Raw genomic sequence first — 16,814 nt, 5'->3', positions numbered from 1 at the left:
AAGTGATGAGAAGAAATAAGATGTAGGGAAACAGAGGGAAAAAGAGGAAACAAAGGAGGAAGCCCCGAGCCCAGCCCGATGCTAGAGTTGGGAGCACGCTGCTTCTGTTGTATTGTTAAACCTGATGCCACTCACTTGGAAGACCATCCTCTCCACTTCACCAAGTACTCCAGCTTCCCCTGTGAAATAAACAACAACAAATCAATTTTCACCCGAAGCCCCGAATGAAACCCCGTGCAAAATCAGGAGCCTGTTTCCCCAACTCCTTTTCTCCCCAACCTTTCTCAGTCTTTTTCTTAGAATGCATTCCGCTGCGAAAACTTGCTCTCCCACAGCGCTCAGCTCCTCCATTCTCGCGCTGCTTCTCGCCGCTTCCCCCCCCCACCTCCCCGTCACTCCGGCCCCAGGGCGGTGACGTCACCCACAGCGCCGACTGACCAATCGGGGTTTGCCTAGACCGACCGTTGCTAGGCACAGGTCAGCGGTCGCCAAGCGAATGAAGAGCGTTCAGAAAGAAGGCACCAGATTAACCCTCTCCGTACTGCCTGCTCCGCAATCAATCAAAAGCGAGCAGACAAAGGATAAACACTTTAAACACCAGAACTTCCAAAAGAGTTACAATTGGTTTAGGGGACAGAAAAAGACCTTCTTTGGTGCCTTTCGATATAAAGTGAACCCCACACGTTTCCCGATTGTCACTTATCCAGACTTCCGCAACTTAATTAACTTAACGCAAATCGAACAAAAACATCCCAGCATCGCTGCCCCGTTAAATCCCTCTGACCAACTCATTTGTTTCAGTTAAAATCAAATGTTTTCAAAGTTTTCTTCTAATTTTTACGCATGTATGCGACTTGTCCCAATCGCTTATGAATTTAGAGTTTTGACAATAATCTAGGGTTTCCCCTAATCATAAGCAATTTTTAAAATAATTTGCTTAACCATCGCAAGAATTTGCTTCATCCGACAATATTAAATAAAACTCACGTTGCACATGATTACTTATTAATTTGGATACGCATCAAACTAATTGCGGAAGACATTATATTGTTAAGCAGCATGGAACAATGACATTCTGTTATCGGGTTGCCACTTTACAGCAGGTGTTTGACTTTTTTTACTGACATCATTTACACATTACTGCAAGTGTTTTCTTTTTGGTCATAAGCCCTAAAAATCCAAATATTTCAACATTTTCAAAACTCCCCTTCAATTTCTCTACAAAGGAGGTTTGCCCTAGAGTGCTACCGAGTCCTCGCCGACCCGTGGTGACTATTAACCGATATTCACGATAAGAAAAAGCGAATGTTATAACCGTCTTCAAAGTGAAAGCCACAGGTATCTTCTAGGATGCTGCGGCGGCTGTATAAAGAGACAGATACATTACAAATTTGTTTGGCATTTGACAACGACTCTTTACTTTCGGCACAATTCTACAATGACAGAAAGCAAACCAAATTTAAAAAGTAAACAAATATAATCCAGTCATGCATTGCTCGTTGTGTGCAGCTGTTTATTCGACTTTTCTGCATTGAGGCACACTATACGAACTGCATTACAGATTAGGCGGAAACTTCAATGCAATATCGAGGGGTTTCTGGGTTGAGGACGCTTTTACGCCCTCAGACTTTGTGACACAGAACTTTTGACAACTCTAAGACTTGGAGCACTTCAATACTTCCCAACCCCCATGTCCCGTTCTTCGCAAATTTCAATTCGTCCGGCGTCTGCTACGGATATTTGTTTAACGGCCATTTGTCCTTGGTACATCAGCCGTTTTTCTCTGACTTCCTGGTCACCCAATTTCCACTCTGCTCCATGAATAAAATACTTTTCCTCCAACATGTTTAATTACTAATTAACATAAAGTTATATAAACAATTAGAATGGACGTGTCTCGTGCATAGCTCAAACGAAACGAACTATAAATCGGGAAATTAGCACGCAGGTCAAGAATGCGCACCGGACATTTTTTGTACTTCTAAAAACCCTAGGTCCTCCAAAGGTTAATCTTACTCGTCCCTTCTTGGCTCTTTCCAGAACCAGAAGTAGACTTATTCCTCCTTTTTCAGCTTAAAGGAAGCAGTGCAATTTCATCAGCGTTGCTCACAAATGAATATTTAAATAATAAATGGGATCTTATCTGAAGATTTTTCCTGATGTCTCAGTGGACCCAGAGAGCAGTAGGGCAGGATTTGGGATGTATGTGTCTCAACTTGGAGTAAAGATTGGTCACCGGGTTTCAGATGTTGTTTCTGTCTTTGCAACAGAATTATTAGCAATCCTCTGGGCCTTATTGTGGAAAGAAGACTCTCGACCACGTGGGGTTATCATCTGTTCGGGTTCTGCTGCTGCCTTAGAGTCTATAAAAGGGAGTAAATCAAAAGCTCGTCCTGATATTGTTATTGAGATTCTCTTAGTGTTGTTCAGAGTAGGGAAGATGGGTTGTGCGGTTAGATTTTCATGGATACTTGGGCATGCTGGGGTGGAGGGAAATGAAATTGTGGATGCATTGCAAAGTCTTCCTTACAGAGCAGGCGAGTAGAAATTAGAGTTCCCCTAGGCAGAGCAGAATTGAGAAGTAGAATTAAAAAAGTATAGAGAAAAAGTGGCAGGAGGATTGGAAAAATGAATTAAGGGGCAGGCATTATTTTTCTAGTCAGCCACAGGTTAAAAAGGTCTCAGACTGTTACCTTTTAAGTTGTAGAGAAATGGTGAAATTTACAAGACTTAGGTTGGGGCATTGTGGGCTAAACTATTATTTAAAGATAATAGGAAAACATCCTACTGGATTACGTGACTGTGGTAGTCCAGAGACAGTCCAGCATGTTTTGCTGAGCTGTAATCGATACAAAATTGAAAGAAGCATGTTGTTCAAGAGGCTATCTGGCTTAAATTTATTTTGGTTTTCTATTCAATCTTTGTTTGGCCATCAAGAGAATCAACATCTGATTGAAGAGTCTATCATTCAGTTTATACATGAGACTAGGTTGTATTCGAGAATTTGAGTTCCTTGAAGTTCTATAATTAATTATACATCCTGCGGAGGGCTGTAATACGTCTAGATGTGTCTAAACAGCCTGAAATAGAAGAAGAAGAAGAAGAAGGTTAATCTTCCCCACTGAGGTTTTTGTTTTGAGGGGTTAAATATTTTGGCACATATGACCTAAGTACTTTTGGTCTACCTGAAACACAAAGAGAAACTGTGCACCAAGCAATGATTTAAACGAGATGGATGAATATATTCAAGAGAAAGAAGCAAGTTCAGTGATATAACAAAAAAAATGCCTTCCATATTATTACAGAGGCTGGTTGTATTGAGAAAGGAATCAGTTGCTTTTGGATGCTTCTGTTAAAGTGGGGAAAAGCCTCCTTATTAATCTATTTTTGGCTGGTGCTTGGAAACAAAACATGATTGCTTTGGCCTCAGCATCATGAGGCACGAGGAAATCTGCAATTAAACTCTCTTTAAATCTGACAAATATGGAGATTCCAACATAAAACATTGGTCAGTGAATTGCATTAGGTCCATTGCAAGATCTTAGGCACAATAATAAAGGAAGGGAGTTTTGTCAGTACTAGCTGGAATTTTTTATTCAGCAATTCAATGAAGTACTAAACATACCATATACAAGTGTGCGGATGACACCACTGTTGTGGGCTGTAACAAAGGGGCTGATGGATCAGCATGCAGGAAGGAGACTGAAAATTTGGCTCAGTGGTGTGATAACAACGACCCCTCACTCAATGTCAGCAAGACTAAGGAACTGATTGTGAACTTCAGGAGAGGGAAACCAGAGGTCCATGAACCAGTCCTCATCAGAGAATCAGAGGTGGAGAGGGTCACTATCTCAGAGGACCTGTCCTGGACCCATCATGTAAATGTTATTGTGAAGAAAGCATGATAGCATCTCTGCTTCCTCAGGAACCTGCGGAGGTTCGGTGTGTCATCGAAAACCTTTGCAAACTTCTATAGGTGTGTGGTGGAAAGTCTGCTGACCGGCTGCATTAATGAAGCACCTTTGTGCTGCAAATCCTACAAAAGGTAGTGGATTTGGCCCAGTACATCATGGGTAAAGCCCTCCCAACCATTAAACATATCTACATGGAACACTGTCATAGGAAAGCAGCATTCATCATCAAAGATCCTCACCAGCCAGGCCATGCTCTTTTCCTGTTGTTGCCATCAGGTAGAAGGTACTCGCACTGCCAGGTTAAAGAATGGTACTACTCCTCAACCATCAGGCTCTTGAACAGAAGAGGATAACTACACTCATCTATTGAGATTTTCCCACAACCAATGATCTCACTTTAAGTACTCTTTATCTTGTTATTTCATACTCTTATTATTTATTACCATTTCCATATATTTGCATTTGCACATTTTGTTGCCTTCTATGCTCTTGCTCTTTCTGTGATCCTGTTTACCAGTTACTATTCTCTAGATTTGCTGAGTATGCCCACAGGAAAAGAATCTCAGGGTTGTATGTGGTGACATATATGCACTCTAATAATATATTTTACTTTGACTTTGACCTTAAAAGCAGATGGATTGAAAGCCGATATTGAAGAATTACATGCTCAGGAAAATGTTAAATGATTACACCTGTACACAAATGTGCAAGCTCACTTGACAGATGATTCATGTGGTAGAGAGCCTGCTTCCAATTTACTCAAATTAGGAAACGTGAAAATTAAACACAAAATTTCAACAGGTCTCACTTCAATGAAAAAACTGGGCTAAATTACGATATGACTTCATGATCTGATTAAGTTGTTTTCCCAAATGTCACTCAGCAATATTTAAATTACCAATGGTTGTGTGAAAGAGCAATTTTTGCACCAAAAAAAATTACACAGTGCAGAGCAGGAATAAAAACATTCTTTTGAAGCTTCCCAGACATTCTGTACATTTTAAAAGTATTGGTATTATGACAGTCAATGACATAGCTATACATTTTCCTGCTGAGAAGTTGTAAGCTCTCTGTCACTGCCTGGGGTGCCATTTGGATCCCCCAATGCTATGCAACAGTGCAAGATTATCAGTTCAAAAATTGCTGCCACATAGAAAATAGAACATTACAGCACAACATAGTGCAGGCCCTTTGGTCCCCAATGTTATTCCAAGCCTTTAAAGTTCTCTAAGATCAATCTAAGCCTTTCCTCCCACATTGCTCTCCATTTTCTTCTTCCGTTTTCCTTTCATACATGTGCCTATCTCAGAGTCTCCTTAATATCCCTAATGTATCTGCCTCTACCACCACCTATGCCAGTGCGTTCCACATCCCTATTACTCAGTGTAAAATAACCTACTTCTAACATCTGCCCTGTACGTCCCTCCAAACACCTTAAATCCTATTGGCCATTTCTGCCCTGTGAAAAAGTTTCAGGCTGTCCACTCTACCTATGACCCTTTTCATCTTGTACACCTCTATCAAGGTCACTTCTCATCCTCATTTACTCCAAAGAGAAAACCTCTAGCTTGCTCAATCTATTCTCATTATACATGCTCTCCTATCCCGTTAGCATCCTGCTATATCTCCTCTGCACACTCTCTACAGCTTCCACATCCTTCTTATAATGAGGCAATCAGAACTGAACATAATATTCCAAGAGTGGTCTACTTAGAGTTGCAACATTACCTTGTGGCTTTTGGACTCAATCCCCCAACTAAATAATCTATCTATCTGTCTAATGTAATTGATGCTACAGCGGTGACTGATGATACTGCTGAGGAAAATGTCTTCATCTCTTGGATACAATTATCCCATCTGATTGACCTTTTTGATTCAAACAACCTCACTTTCCTGTTTGCTTGAATCATTAAACTTAATCTCAGCACATAATGGTTTTCCCATGATCAGCTATATGTTGGCTATATGACAAAATTAATCTGTATATTTTTATACTGTTCAAAAAAAAAAAATATGGGGCTTTCAGAAGTGCTTCAATATTGAAATCAAGGAAACTCACTGTACATGTGTACATATCTATCTGAAGAGAACTATATTAAAAGTAATTTTTGTGTAATTATTTATTTTCAATGTTTATGTTTTTATTAGTACAGTAACTTTAATTAAACTACATTCTCCATGACTTGGACCAACATATTGATGTCATGTGGAGGCTTGCGTGCTCACAAAATATTCTGCAGATGCTGGGGTCAAAGCAACACTCACAATACACTGGAGGAACTCAGCAGGTCAGGCAGCATCTGTGGAAATGATCAGTCAATGTTTCGGGCCGAGACCCTTCATCAGGACTGAAGAGGGAGGGGGCGGGGACAAGGACTAGAAGGACTCCATCAGGCGATGCCAAGTCAGGGCCATCCATGTTAGAATGGCTGTGGATGAGATGCCAGATGAAGATTGATCCAACCCTGGCTCCTGAATGGACAGACTTGCATCTGCCCCTCCCGGGCCACACTTCATCAAGAATCAAGCTAATCTTCCAATATATGCTTGCCCCAGCGGTGCCCCAACTCAGGACGTCATCCACCTGGTCCAAACATGCCCTCTCACCAAGATACGAGACTGCTTTGCCACGATCCTTTGATACAGCCACAAGCTGGAGGAGCGGCTTGACAAAAACTAATTAGAAGTGTGAAAAGAAAAAAAACACCTGCCGTATGAAACAACAGCAATTAAACTACACAATTTTATTTTCCCAATGGAATAATTATACATTTAAGTTAGAATTTATTTCATTTAGAAGGAGAGTTGTAAAACCCAAATGCATGGAAATAAATGTAAACATCACGATTGAAGCAAATAACCCAAGCAATGTCAGGCATAGCAGTTGATTAATAATATAATTAATCCTAAACACGAGGAATTCTGCAGGTGCTGGAAATTCAACCAACACACATCAAATTTGCTGGTGAACGCAGCAGGCCAGGCAGCATCTCTAGGAAGAGGTACAGTCGACGTTTCGGGCCGAGACCCTTCGTCAGGACTAACTGAAGGAAGAGCTAGTGTTAATTTTAATCCTAAGTGTTTCTTGCCTCTTTATACTTGCCTATAGTCTTTTAGTCATCTCAACCATGCACTCCTGAAACCCTTCCCTCAACATTTCCATTTCTTTACTTTGCTATTATCTTTCCAAAGCCTCCTCAAGCCCATTTCTCCAAAGAAACTAATGGTTACCTCTCATAATTGCCCGTTTAATTTATCATCTCATTTTTGTTGCATCCTTTCATGAAGCATTTTGGGATCCTCTACATAGAAGTGCTTCATAAACTCAGACTGCTGTTGGTGTAACAATGCTGCAGTGGCATTGATGCTTAGGTTTGGTTCTACTCTCATAGCTGTAGAGGTAATAGCTTTTGGCATTTACTCAGACTCAGAATTACTCCTGCTGTAAATGTCATTTGAGTTCAATTGCTTTGTTCACATAGCTTTTCTTGGTGTGGATCTCCTCATGATGCACCTTTGTCTCAATGTGTATTTGAAGCTTGCAAATCCCTCTATTTTGGTTACTGTCACTTTTCTACAAGTAAACTGAAGACAGACAACACTGTATCTTGAAGCTTAGAGGCCAGAGAATCTATAACAGCAATGAGAACAGCTACACAGATGGAAAAACTTTCATCACAGTATCTGGCCTACATAAGTGATTTTCATTTCAGCAGATATCAATAATTATTCAAAATAAACAATAACAAGTTATAGGAGAGATGACTAGTAACGCAAGTCATGACTCACTTGGGGAATTGCAGGGTGTTCCTAGTTGCTGAGCTCCTCTCACAAGTAATTGCATTTTAAAGAGTTAAAAGGTAAGTGTCACAAGCATAATAGTGTTTTTGAACAGAAACTGCCTGGCTCTACTTCTCAAAAAACTTAATGTGCTACACTGCTATATCCTAGTGGCCCCTGCGCAACCAGTATCTCTTTTTGTTAATGAAAGGTAAATGTCACTTGCTGTATTTCCTCGTTGTTAATGCAATGGAATGTTCCTACAGCATACATATTGTTGGTGCTTGCTTTAAGTGAGTGTGGCAATAGTTGTTGCTAAAGTATGTGATGTTATTTGGGTGTACCTGAAGGCCTGCTGAATTCTTACTCTGTAGACGGTAAAAAGTGTATTCATTTGAGAACTTTATTGTCATTTTACCAATTTTCACGTGTTTGCCACTAGGCATATACATGTTTATTTTTCTCATGCTGATGGAAGTTGAATGGTTATAAACTCTCCATAATTTCCAAATTTCAATTCCTTCTAAAGGTATCTTCTTGGATACATTATTAACAGGAATCAAATTACTTAATATCATGGAATCTATCCCCACCCATTGAAATTGAAGGAATTGAAATGTGTAAAGTCCAAACCTTTTATTACATAATTTCTCATGGTTTCTTAAGTTTAGGGAAGGTGGTGAGGATAAGCTCCCACTACATGTAGCCCAATGATGTGCATCTCAAATAGCCTCTGACAGCCAAGTCCAGCTCATAGCCTTCATAGCTGCAGCATGGATTAGCTACTAAGCCCGGTGGAACTGTTTCTACTGACAAGAGAAGAGGCAAAGGTGAGTTACTGGTGCTTGAAAACCAGTCGCTTCGGGCAGGTGGAGCTCGTCAGCCGTGGTCAGCAGCTCAGCTAGGGGAAGGAAAACTCCGATCTCAAACCTCCGGTACCTTGCAGCTATATCCATTCATGGGGAAGGTTTGTGGAGTAAACCCTGAGGAAAAATCTGGAGCTGGAGTCCCTAAGGCAGTCCTACGTTGTTCAATGTTAAAACGCAACTCCTGCGACGTCACTGGTGCCAAACTGTATTGGTCTCTGCCGTTCCTTTGGATTCATCAGCTGCATAGAGAGGGGGATCCTGCTGCAAGAGCATACTCTATCATACTGTATCATACCGCCCTGGCTTGCATATCATGTGGAGAGCTAGACACAGTATCCATGGTTGATCCTGACTAGTGGAGGGCCTCATTCTCATGAATGTACTCTTCTTACTTTACATAATACTTTTCATTTGTTACCTCCTTGTTAACACTTATCTGCATTAGTACAATCTATTAATAATTACCAGTTTTATTGATATACAAAATATCTCAGGTGCAATTTCTATAGAGTTCCTCTGATTTTTTTTTGGTGGAAAATTGTTCAAAATCCCATTGTGGACAGGCAGTGAGATGAGGAGGATGACTGTGAAGATTATCCGTGCTTCTATTTCCTTTCCTTAACTGTGTGCAGTTTCTTCCTGATCCTAGGGCAGATCTTCTGCGCAGTTGTGACTAGATCCCTTGCCAGTCATAGTTGGTGTCTCATTAATACATCTGCAAAGCCTTTCTCCACCATCTAAAATGTGCTGATATTTTTCCAGTATCAAAATTTCAAAATCCGTTGTTAAATCAGCAGTTTTTAACTTGTCACTTCCATTCTAAATTATTTACTTGAGGGCTGGATTAACATAGTTATGATTTGTTAGGTGGCTATTACTGCTTGAAAATTTATTATGTGAAGCTTTCACATTTTTATAGCCATTAACAAAACGTTTTTCTCATAAGTCGCAGGAAATGTTCCCTCAAGGTCCCTCTTGTAATGCTAATTATGCTGAAATACTGTATAGTCATTTTTAATTTTTTTGATTGGTAGGGTTGATATCAAGCTTATTGTTCTTAACCACAACAGTCAACCTTAATTTATCTTAAAATATCATCTTTTAAAAATTTCTGCTGCTGACATTTGATTTAAAATCAATGCATTATTGGGTATTTTGCAGATCATCAGGAATGCTTTCATGCCATATTGTGGCAATAAGGGTTTGCCTAGTGATAATGAATGTTGCAGTCTCTTTGATATGGAGGCTTGTTGGCTAATTAAAACCACAGGCAGCCAAATATTTGCTTAAATCCCATGCAGATTGCAATTCACTAATTATTATTGCCATAGGTGGATTATGGATGCATCAGAAATGTACTGCTTGTGACAGATTAATGCCTCATTGTTACATCCAACTACATTTACTAATTGATAATAATATTATTAATTTATATAATTAAACAAAATCTTAATTAAATATATACATGGTCTGATTTTCTAGGTTAGCTATTTTTTATTGAATGTTGTAGTGAGTGAGAGAAATTCTTTACACAGAATATACTTTATACTTTTACTTTATACTTTTACTTTATACTTTATTGTCGCCAAACAATTGGTACTAGAACATACAATCATCACAGTGATATTTGATTTTGCGCTTCACACTCCCTGGATTACAAATATTAAATATTAAAAATACTAAAAATAGTTAAAATTAGTAAATATTAAAAATTTAAATTATAAATCATAAATAGAAAATAGAAAAATGGGAAGTAAGGTAGTGCAAAAAAACCCAGAGGCAGGTCCGGATATTAGGAGGGTATGGCCCAGATCCGGGTTAGGATCTGTTCAGCAGTCTTATCACAGTTGGAAAGAAGCTGTTCCCAAATCTGGCCGTATGAGTCTTCAAGCTCCTGAACCTTCTCCCAGAGGGAAGAGGGACGAAAAGTGTGTTGGCTGGGTGGATCGTGTCCTTAATTATCCTGGCAGTACTGCTCGGATAGCGTGCGGTGTAAAGTGAGTCCACGGACGGAAGATTGGTTTGTGTGATGTGCTGCGCCACGTTCACGATCTTCTGCAGCTTCTTTCGGTCTTGGACAGGTCAAATTCCATATCAGGTTGTGATGCACCCTAGAAGAATGCTTTCTATGGTGCATCTATAAAAATTAGTGAGGGTTTTAGGGGACAGGCCAAATTTCTTCAGTTTTCTCAGGAAGTAAAGGTGCTGGTGGGCCTTCTTGGTAGTGAACTCTGCTTAGTTGGACCAAGTCAGGTCATTTGTGATATTGACCCCGAGGTACTTAAAACTTTTGACCTGTTCCACTTGCGCACCACTGATGTAAATTGGGTCGTGTGGTCCACTACTCCTTCTGAAGTTAACAACCAATTCCTTCGTCTTTCTGACGTTGAGGGATAGGTTATTGTTTTCGCACCATGCCACCAGGTTCTTAATTTCCTCTCTGTACTCAAACTCTTCATTACCCGAGATTGCATGATGTGACTCAAATGATTGCCGTACAATATATAGGATCAGATTACATTTTATGTTGCTGTGCACTGAGACCCTGATCTTAACTTAAGCCATGATATGCATTAAGTTATGCTGCTCTAGGTGCTTTTGAGATAATGCTGGAAAGTTTTTTTTACTTTAAAGTTGCATTTTCAAATAAACAGCCACAGTGAACAATTTCCAAAGTCTACTTAAATCAGGCATGCTTCTCTCAAAGCAAGGCTACATTTCATGTGTGGCTTGAGTTGCAAAAATGTTACTTTTTTTTCTAATGTCTCCTTTGAAATCCTGATGGACGAAGCAAAGGCAACAAGGGAAAAAACTGTTCTCCATAAGCCTTATCCATCTACCACAGAAAGTATCCTGGATAAAAGTATCAGCGTTATTATCATCACACCCCTGGCCATGGCTCAATGACCCCAGAAGAGTAACAAAAATGAATATAGTGCTTACAGAGGACTAGAAAGGATTTGCAGCATAGAAAGCCAGTTTTTTGGTCTAACCCATCTATCTTGTCAATTACACTCCTTTCTTTCCTTCTGTCTATGTAACCCTTTATTCCTGTTGATATAATTTGCTTGTCTAGCCTTCCCTTAAATCCAAAACCACTTTTCACTTCAACCACTCCCACTATGGAAGTGCTTCTGAATTCTCCATTGGATTTCTTGATAACTTGGTACATTAATGGCCTCCAGATGTACTGCACTCTTCTCACAAGTAAAAACCTTGTATCTAGGCATGCTATCAAAATTCATCCTAATTTTAAAGAAAAACACAGAGAATGCTGGAGGAACTCAGCAGGTCAGGCAGCATCTATGAAAATGAGTGGACAGTTGACGTTTTGGACCTAGACCCTTCTTCAGGACTGAGAAGGAAGGAGGAGGGGAAAGAGGTTAGCTGGAAGGTAATAAGGTGAAGCCAGGTGCGTGGGAAAGGTCAGGGGCTGGAGAAAAAAGAACCTTACAGAAAAGAATTTTAAAGACCTCTGTTAGCTTACCTCGTCACTCCCATCCCCACGACATACTGGAATTATTTTCTTAAGGGAGAAAATTGACCAGCTGCCTAAACAAATTTGGGGAACAAATATATTAAAAAACAAAATGCATTCATAAAAATATATGGAAGGAATACAAAACAGTACATAGTTTTCTCTACACATACAGATATATCTTGATATTTATATCTTTTCTCTACAGACTTCCTATGTTACATATATCTCAGTTAGTACAAACACTGGAGTAATAGCTGCACAGTCCTCTCTGCGTATGAAATGCAGAAGTAGTAAGAGTCTGTAATACACTTCTGCTGTGTAATAATATTGGCCAGCTATGGCAATGTGTTGTTCCTTTATGAGATTAAAATTGTAAGAATGTAAGATGTAAGAATGTTCCTTTATGAGATTAAAATTAAAGCCATTTCTGTGATTATTTCCAGTAAAAAGGTTTTGAGATTGTCCAAAAGTCTTCTGCATAAGACCTTTACAGCACCAGATGAAATTGTTTCTGTCTTGGATATTGATTAGACCATAATAAACAGGAGAAAGAGCAGACTATTTAGCCTAAAAATCTTCTCTTCCAATCAATAAAAACATGGCTCATCTCCTATTTTAACTCCACCACCATATCTCTTAATCCAAAAATGCATTTGACATCTCGAACATAATGAATGAACAATTGCAGCATCTTTGGTAGAACATTCCACAGCTTCACAATCTTCTGAATAAAAATATTTCTCTTCTTGTTGGTTCTAAGATAATCCTTTATTCTGAGATTGTGACCCCTAGTTGTACTCCTTTTTCCTGGAGAAATTTTCTGCCACCTTTCATTCAGTCAAACCTCTTAAGAAGTTAAATATTTTGGATGAAAAAAATGAAATCTATTCTGGTCCACATTTATAAAGGACTTGCCAATAACGTTTGAATGATTATATATTACTGATACTGAAATTCCCATATCTTGATGGATTCTTGATTTGTCATCTTAACAGTTGTCTCAACTTTCAAAATCCCACTCCAAGGAAATACTACAAGAGCTGTCATCTTCACTGCTCCACTTCTTCCTCTGCTGATGTATGAAATAATCCACCCAACATAGAGATATTAAAGGCATGTTTGTTAATACATATGAAACGTTTACAGTCCAGAAGACTAATAATCTTCTAATTGCTAAAGAAATGCTCTTTCTTTCCAAATTGCTCTTTTCAAATATGCATTTTCTGAGGATACATTTTAAAACTCACATTAATAGGCATCCGTTAGTCTCATGAGACCATGGGCTTGTGCCTTGGAAGGTTTCCAGGGCGCAGACCTGGGCAAGGTTGTATGGTAGACCGGCAGTTGCCCATGCTGCAAGTCTCCCCTCTCCACGCCACTGATGTTGTCCAAGGGAAGGGCATTAGGACCCATACAGTTTGGCACCGGTGTGAACTCACATTAAACTCACATATAAACTCACATTCAGAGAGGGGAAAAAATCAAATGTACCTCCAGTAATGATTCTTCAATATTTCTCATGCTAATAACTAGCTACTTAACTGATACGGAGGTTATACAGTTTAATAACCTGATAATGGAGATTACATTGAGAGATAAGTTCCCACAAATGCTGGTGGATCTGGAGACACTGAGGTTACACTACATTAGTTACACTTGCCTATGATACTTAGGTTTAAAAAAATACCCACATTGTTAAATTGGTAAATTGCCTTATTACTGTCACATGTACTGAGGAACAGGGACACATTTTATTTTTCATACCATCCATAGTTCCATAGGGAAACAAAAACAGAATGAAGAATAAACTATCAAAATTACAGAGAAAGTGTAGTGCAGGCAGACAATAAGCTGCAAATATGGTTGCTGAAAATGAGAGTTGATAATAGATCGGTGAGGTCAACAGGATAGACAATGCACCCCCATGAGATTTAACTGCTCTTTTAAAGTAAAGGAAGGCATGGTGAGAGCGAATTCAATTTAAATCAGTGCAGAAATAGAAATAAAGGGAGTTAAAAAAGGATAGCGAAAAAAAAGCAAGGAATGAAAACTAAGATTTTTTTGAGCAACCTTGAACAACCTTAGGTAATGAAGTGCATAACTCTTTAATTCTTGGGCAATGTTAGAAGTGTATTTACAGTTCCTATTGCTCAACTTAAGTTGTTATATGAGTTTCAGAGTCCATAAAACATTACAGATTCATTCAGCAGCCATCTTGTGTGTATCAGTTCAGTCCAACAACAGTAAAAAAAAATCCCCTACCTTGTTTTCTTCTTCTATTCTTCTTGTGCAGGCACGCTTCCACTTCATTTTTGAGGAGTGGAGGGCATCTGTCCATGAATTCTTATTATATAGGATGCATTTTACATACTAGTTATTAGGTAGTCCTGGTAGAGCAAAGTCTTGAATTGATGAGAAGGAAATACCCAGTATTCATACATGTACTTTTAATGTGAATGCTACTGTTGAGGATGATTTAAGTTTAAATTAATTTAAATTTAAACATTCAACAATCTGTAGCTCAGTTGCTCAATTGACATTATTCTGTTCCTCTTTACAAGTGGATTGACATTGCAGCCTCTCCAAGCAATGTTCCCTCTAAGGTGTGTGCACACGTCTTTTGCTACTAGTGCACAAAGGAATTTAAACTGCTCACAAAGGGTTGTCACCCTCTACCTCATTGACATGTTAAGCGTATTTCACGATTGTGCACGATCACATTTCCTTTTCTGGTTTCTGATGTGGACAGTGTTGACAATGTGGAGTTTGTGGTGATTTGTCCTCTGATTTTAGAACTGGCTTAACTATACTGTTTTTATAGAAGAAATTATTCAGTGTGCCCATGTTGTTGTGACTGGGCAAAAAATTGCACAGCACAAGATTTTTACACACACTGGTCATTACAAATTAGAGGGAACATTGTCTCCAAGTTACCTTTGTGTGTGTGTGTGTTTGTTTAAGTGGCATAATGCAGGATTATCAGAGCAGCTTTCCATGTTGTATGTTCATGTATAAAATTTGCGTAGTGTGCTTCTTTCCAGGTGTGCGCATCTGCATCTATTTTCATACATAATACTGATAAAATGTACTTGGTATGCTTTTAATAAAGAAGTACTCAACCATACTCTGAATACCTTACAATCTCAATTATTGCCTTTGCACTTACACTCGGAGGCTACATTATTAGGTACAGGAGGTACCAAGTAAAGTGGTCACATAGTGTATTTCTGTATGTTCGTTGCCTTCTGCAGCTGTAGCCCATCCATTTCAGGGTTGGACATGTTGTGTGTTCTGCACATCATGATCATTTGAGTTATTGTGGCCTTCCTGTCAGCCTGAACCAGTCTGTCCACTCTCCTCTGACCTTTCTCACTAACAAAGAGTTTACACCCACAGAACTGTCACTCACTGGATGCTTTTTTAAAAATTATTGCACTATTCTCTGTAAACTCTAGAGTTGTACATGGAAATCCCAGGAGGTCAACAGTTTCTGAGACTGCAGTAGACTACAGACCTGCACAGGACTACATAAAGTGCACAAAACAGTTCAGGGCAGTACAATAATTAATTAACAAGACAATAGGCACAGTAGAGGACAAATTACAATATAATAATAAATGATGTAGATGTCAGTCTAGACTCTGAGTATTGAGTATTGTGGATATCTGCGAAGAAAAAGAATTTCAGGATGTATATTTCTCTTATATTAAATGGAACTATTGAACTATTGAATTGCAGTGTACAGGATGTACACAATATTTTTCACATTGCTGAGGTGATATCAATGTTGCTATTGTGCTGGAACAGCTTTGCTCAAGGAATGAAGAGTCAAATTTTGATCCCTAAACCTGTGATGTTTTCTGGTCTCATTGTTTTTTTTGCAGTACTGTACCCAGCGTTCTCAGCTATGTTTTGGTATCACATCGAGAGGTCTGGCTTCATGGGGATCTCAGGAGTATGCTGAGATGGATTAATGATTCAGCACTTCTGAATGAAATAGAAGTGGAGAAATTGATGGCTTGGAAATGGTTTAATGGTAGCAGTTCCAGAAATCGGGGGTGGAACTTTCAAAATGAGGATGAAAATTTAAAATCAGAAGCCTGTCAGTAAGGACAATACTGGAAAATGTGCAAGGTTTTTTGGATGAGCTGAAACTTACATAGGGTGAGTAATGGGTATCAGGTGTTGGTGTATTTGAATTTGGTGGTCAAAAGGATGGGTGAGGGTTTGTTGAAGGTGACTTGAGATGCAGTAGGAAGCAAATGATGTAGAGGGACCATTGGTTACAATTTCTAATTCTGACAACATTACACAGATTATAACGTAACAGAAAAGTGCCAGTACTTCGATCTGTCGGATGTAATGAGACCTCATGTTGGTGAAGCAATGAAACACTATATTTATAATAACGAGATCATGGTCAAAGCACCTTGTCAGGAAAAGAACCCCGTTTGGAGTTAGGCTTCCCTATTCCTTCCTTGTTTATTATGTCTTCTGAGAGAGCTGCTTCTCTCATTCTCTTGCTGTTGAAGTTGACCAGCAGGCTCAACCGCTGGTCAGCTTAAAAATGGTGTCATAGAGGGTCATAAAGACAAGCTTCTAGCACATTGGCTTTCATAAATCAGAGTACTGAGTATAGGAGTTGGGATTTTATGTTGAAGTTGTATAAAACATTGGTGAGGTCAAATTTGGAGTATTGCGTGCAGTTTTGGTCACCTACCGACAGGAAAAATATCAATATGATTGAAACAGTACAGAGAAACTTTATAA

At 39.1% G+C, this 16,814-nt stretch overlaps 1 protein-coding gene across 1 annotated transcript in view; it reads right to left on the bottom strand.

The window, feature by feature from the left end:
• Positions 1–357, bottom strand: part of cbx2 (chromobox homolog 2 (Drosophila Pc class)) — a 29,491-nt gene extending 29,134 nt beyond the window's left edge. The window contains exons 1-2 of the mRNA XM_072242001.1: positions 280–357; positions 136–179 (exon numbers count right to left, since the gene is read on the bottom strand). Coding sequence (XP_072098102.1) covers positions 136–179; positions 280–351 — 116 coding nt within the window. The 5' untranslated portion in view covers positions 352–357. The remainder of the gene's footprint in view (positions 1–135; positions 180–279) is intronic.
• Positions 358–16,814: the final 16,457 nt, after the last annotated feature.

Source organism: Mobula birostris, chromosome 24 (genome assembly GCF_030028105.1).
Source record: "Mobula birostris isolate sMobBir1 chromosome 24, sMobBir1.hap1, whole genome shotgun sequence".
Lineage (NCBI taxonomy): Eukaryota > Metazoa > Chordata > Chondrichthyes > Myliobatiformes > Myliobatidae > Mobula > Mobula birostris.
The sequence above is the reverse complement of the archived record's forward strand: the minus strand, read 5'-3'. Positions and strand labels throughout refer to the sequence as shown.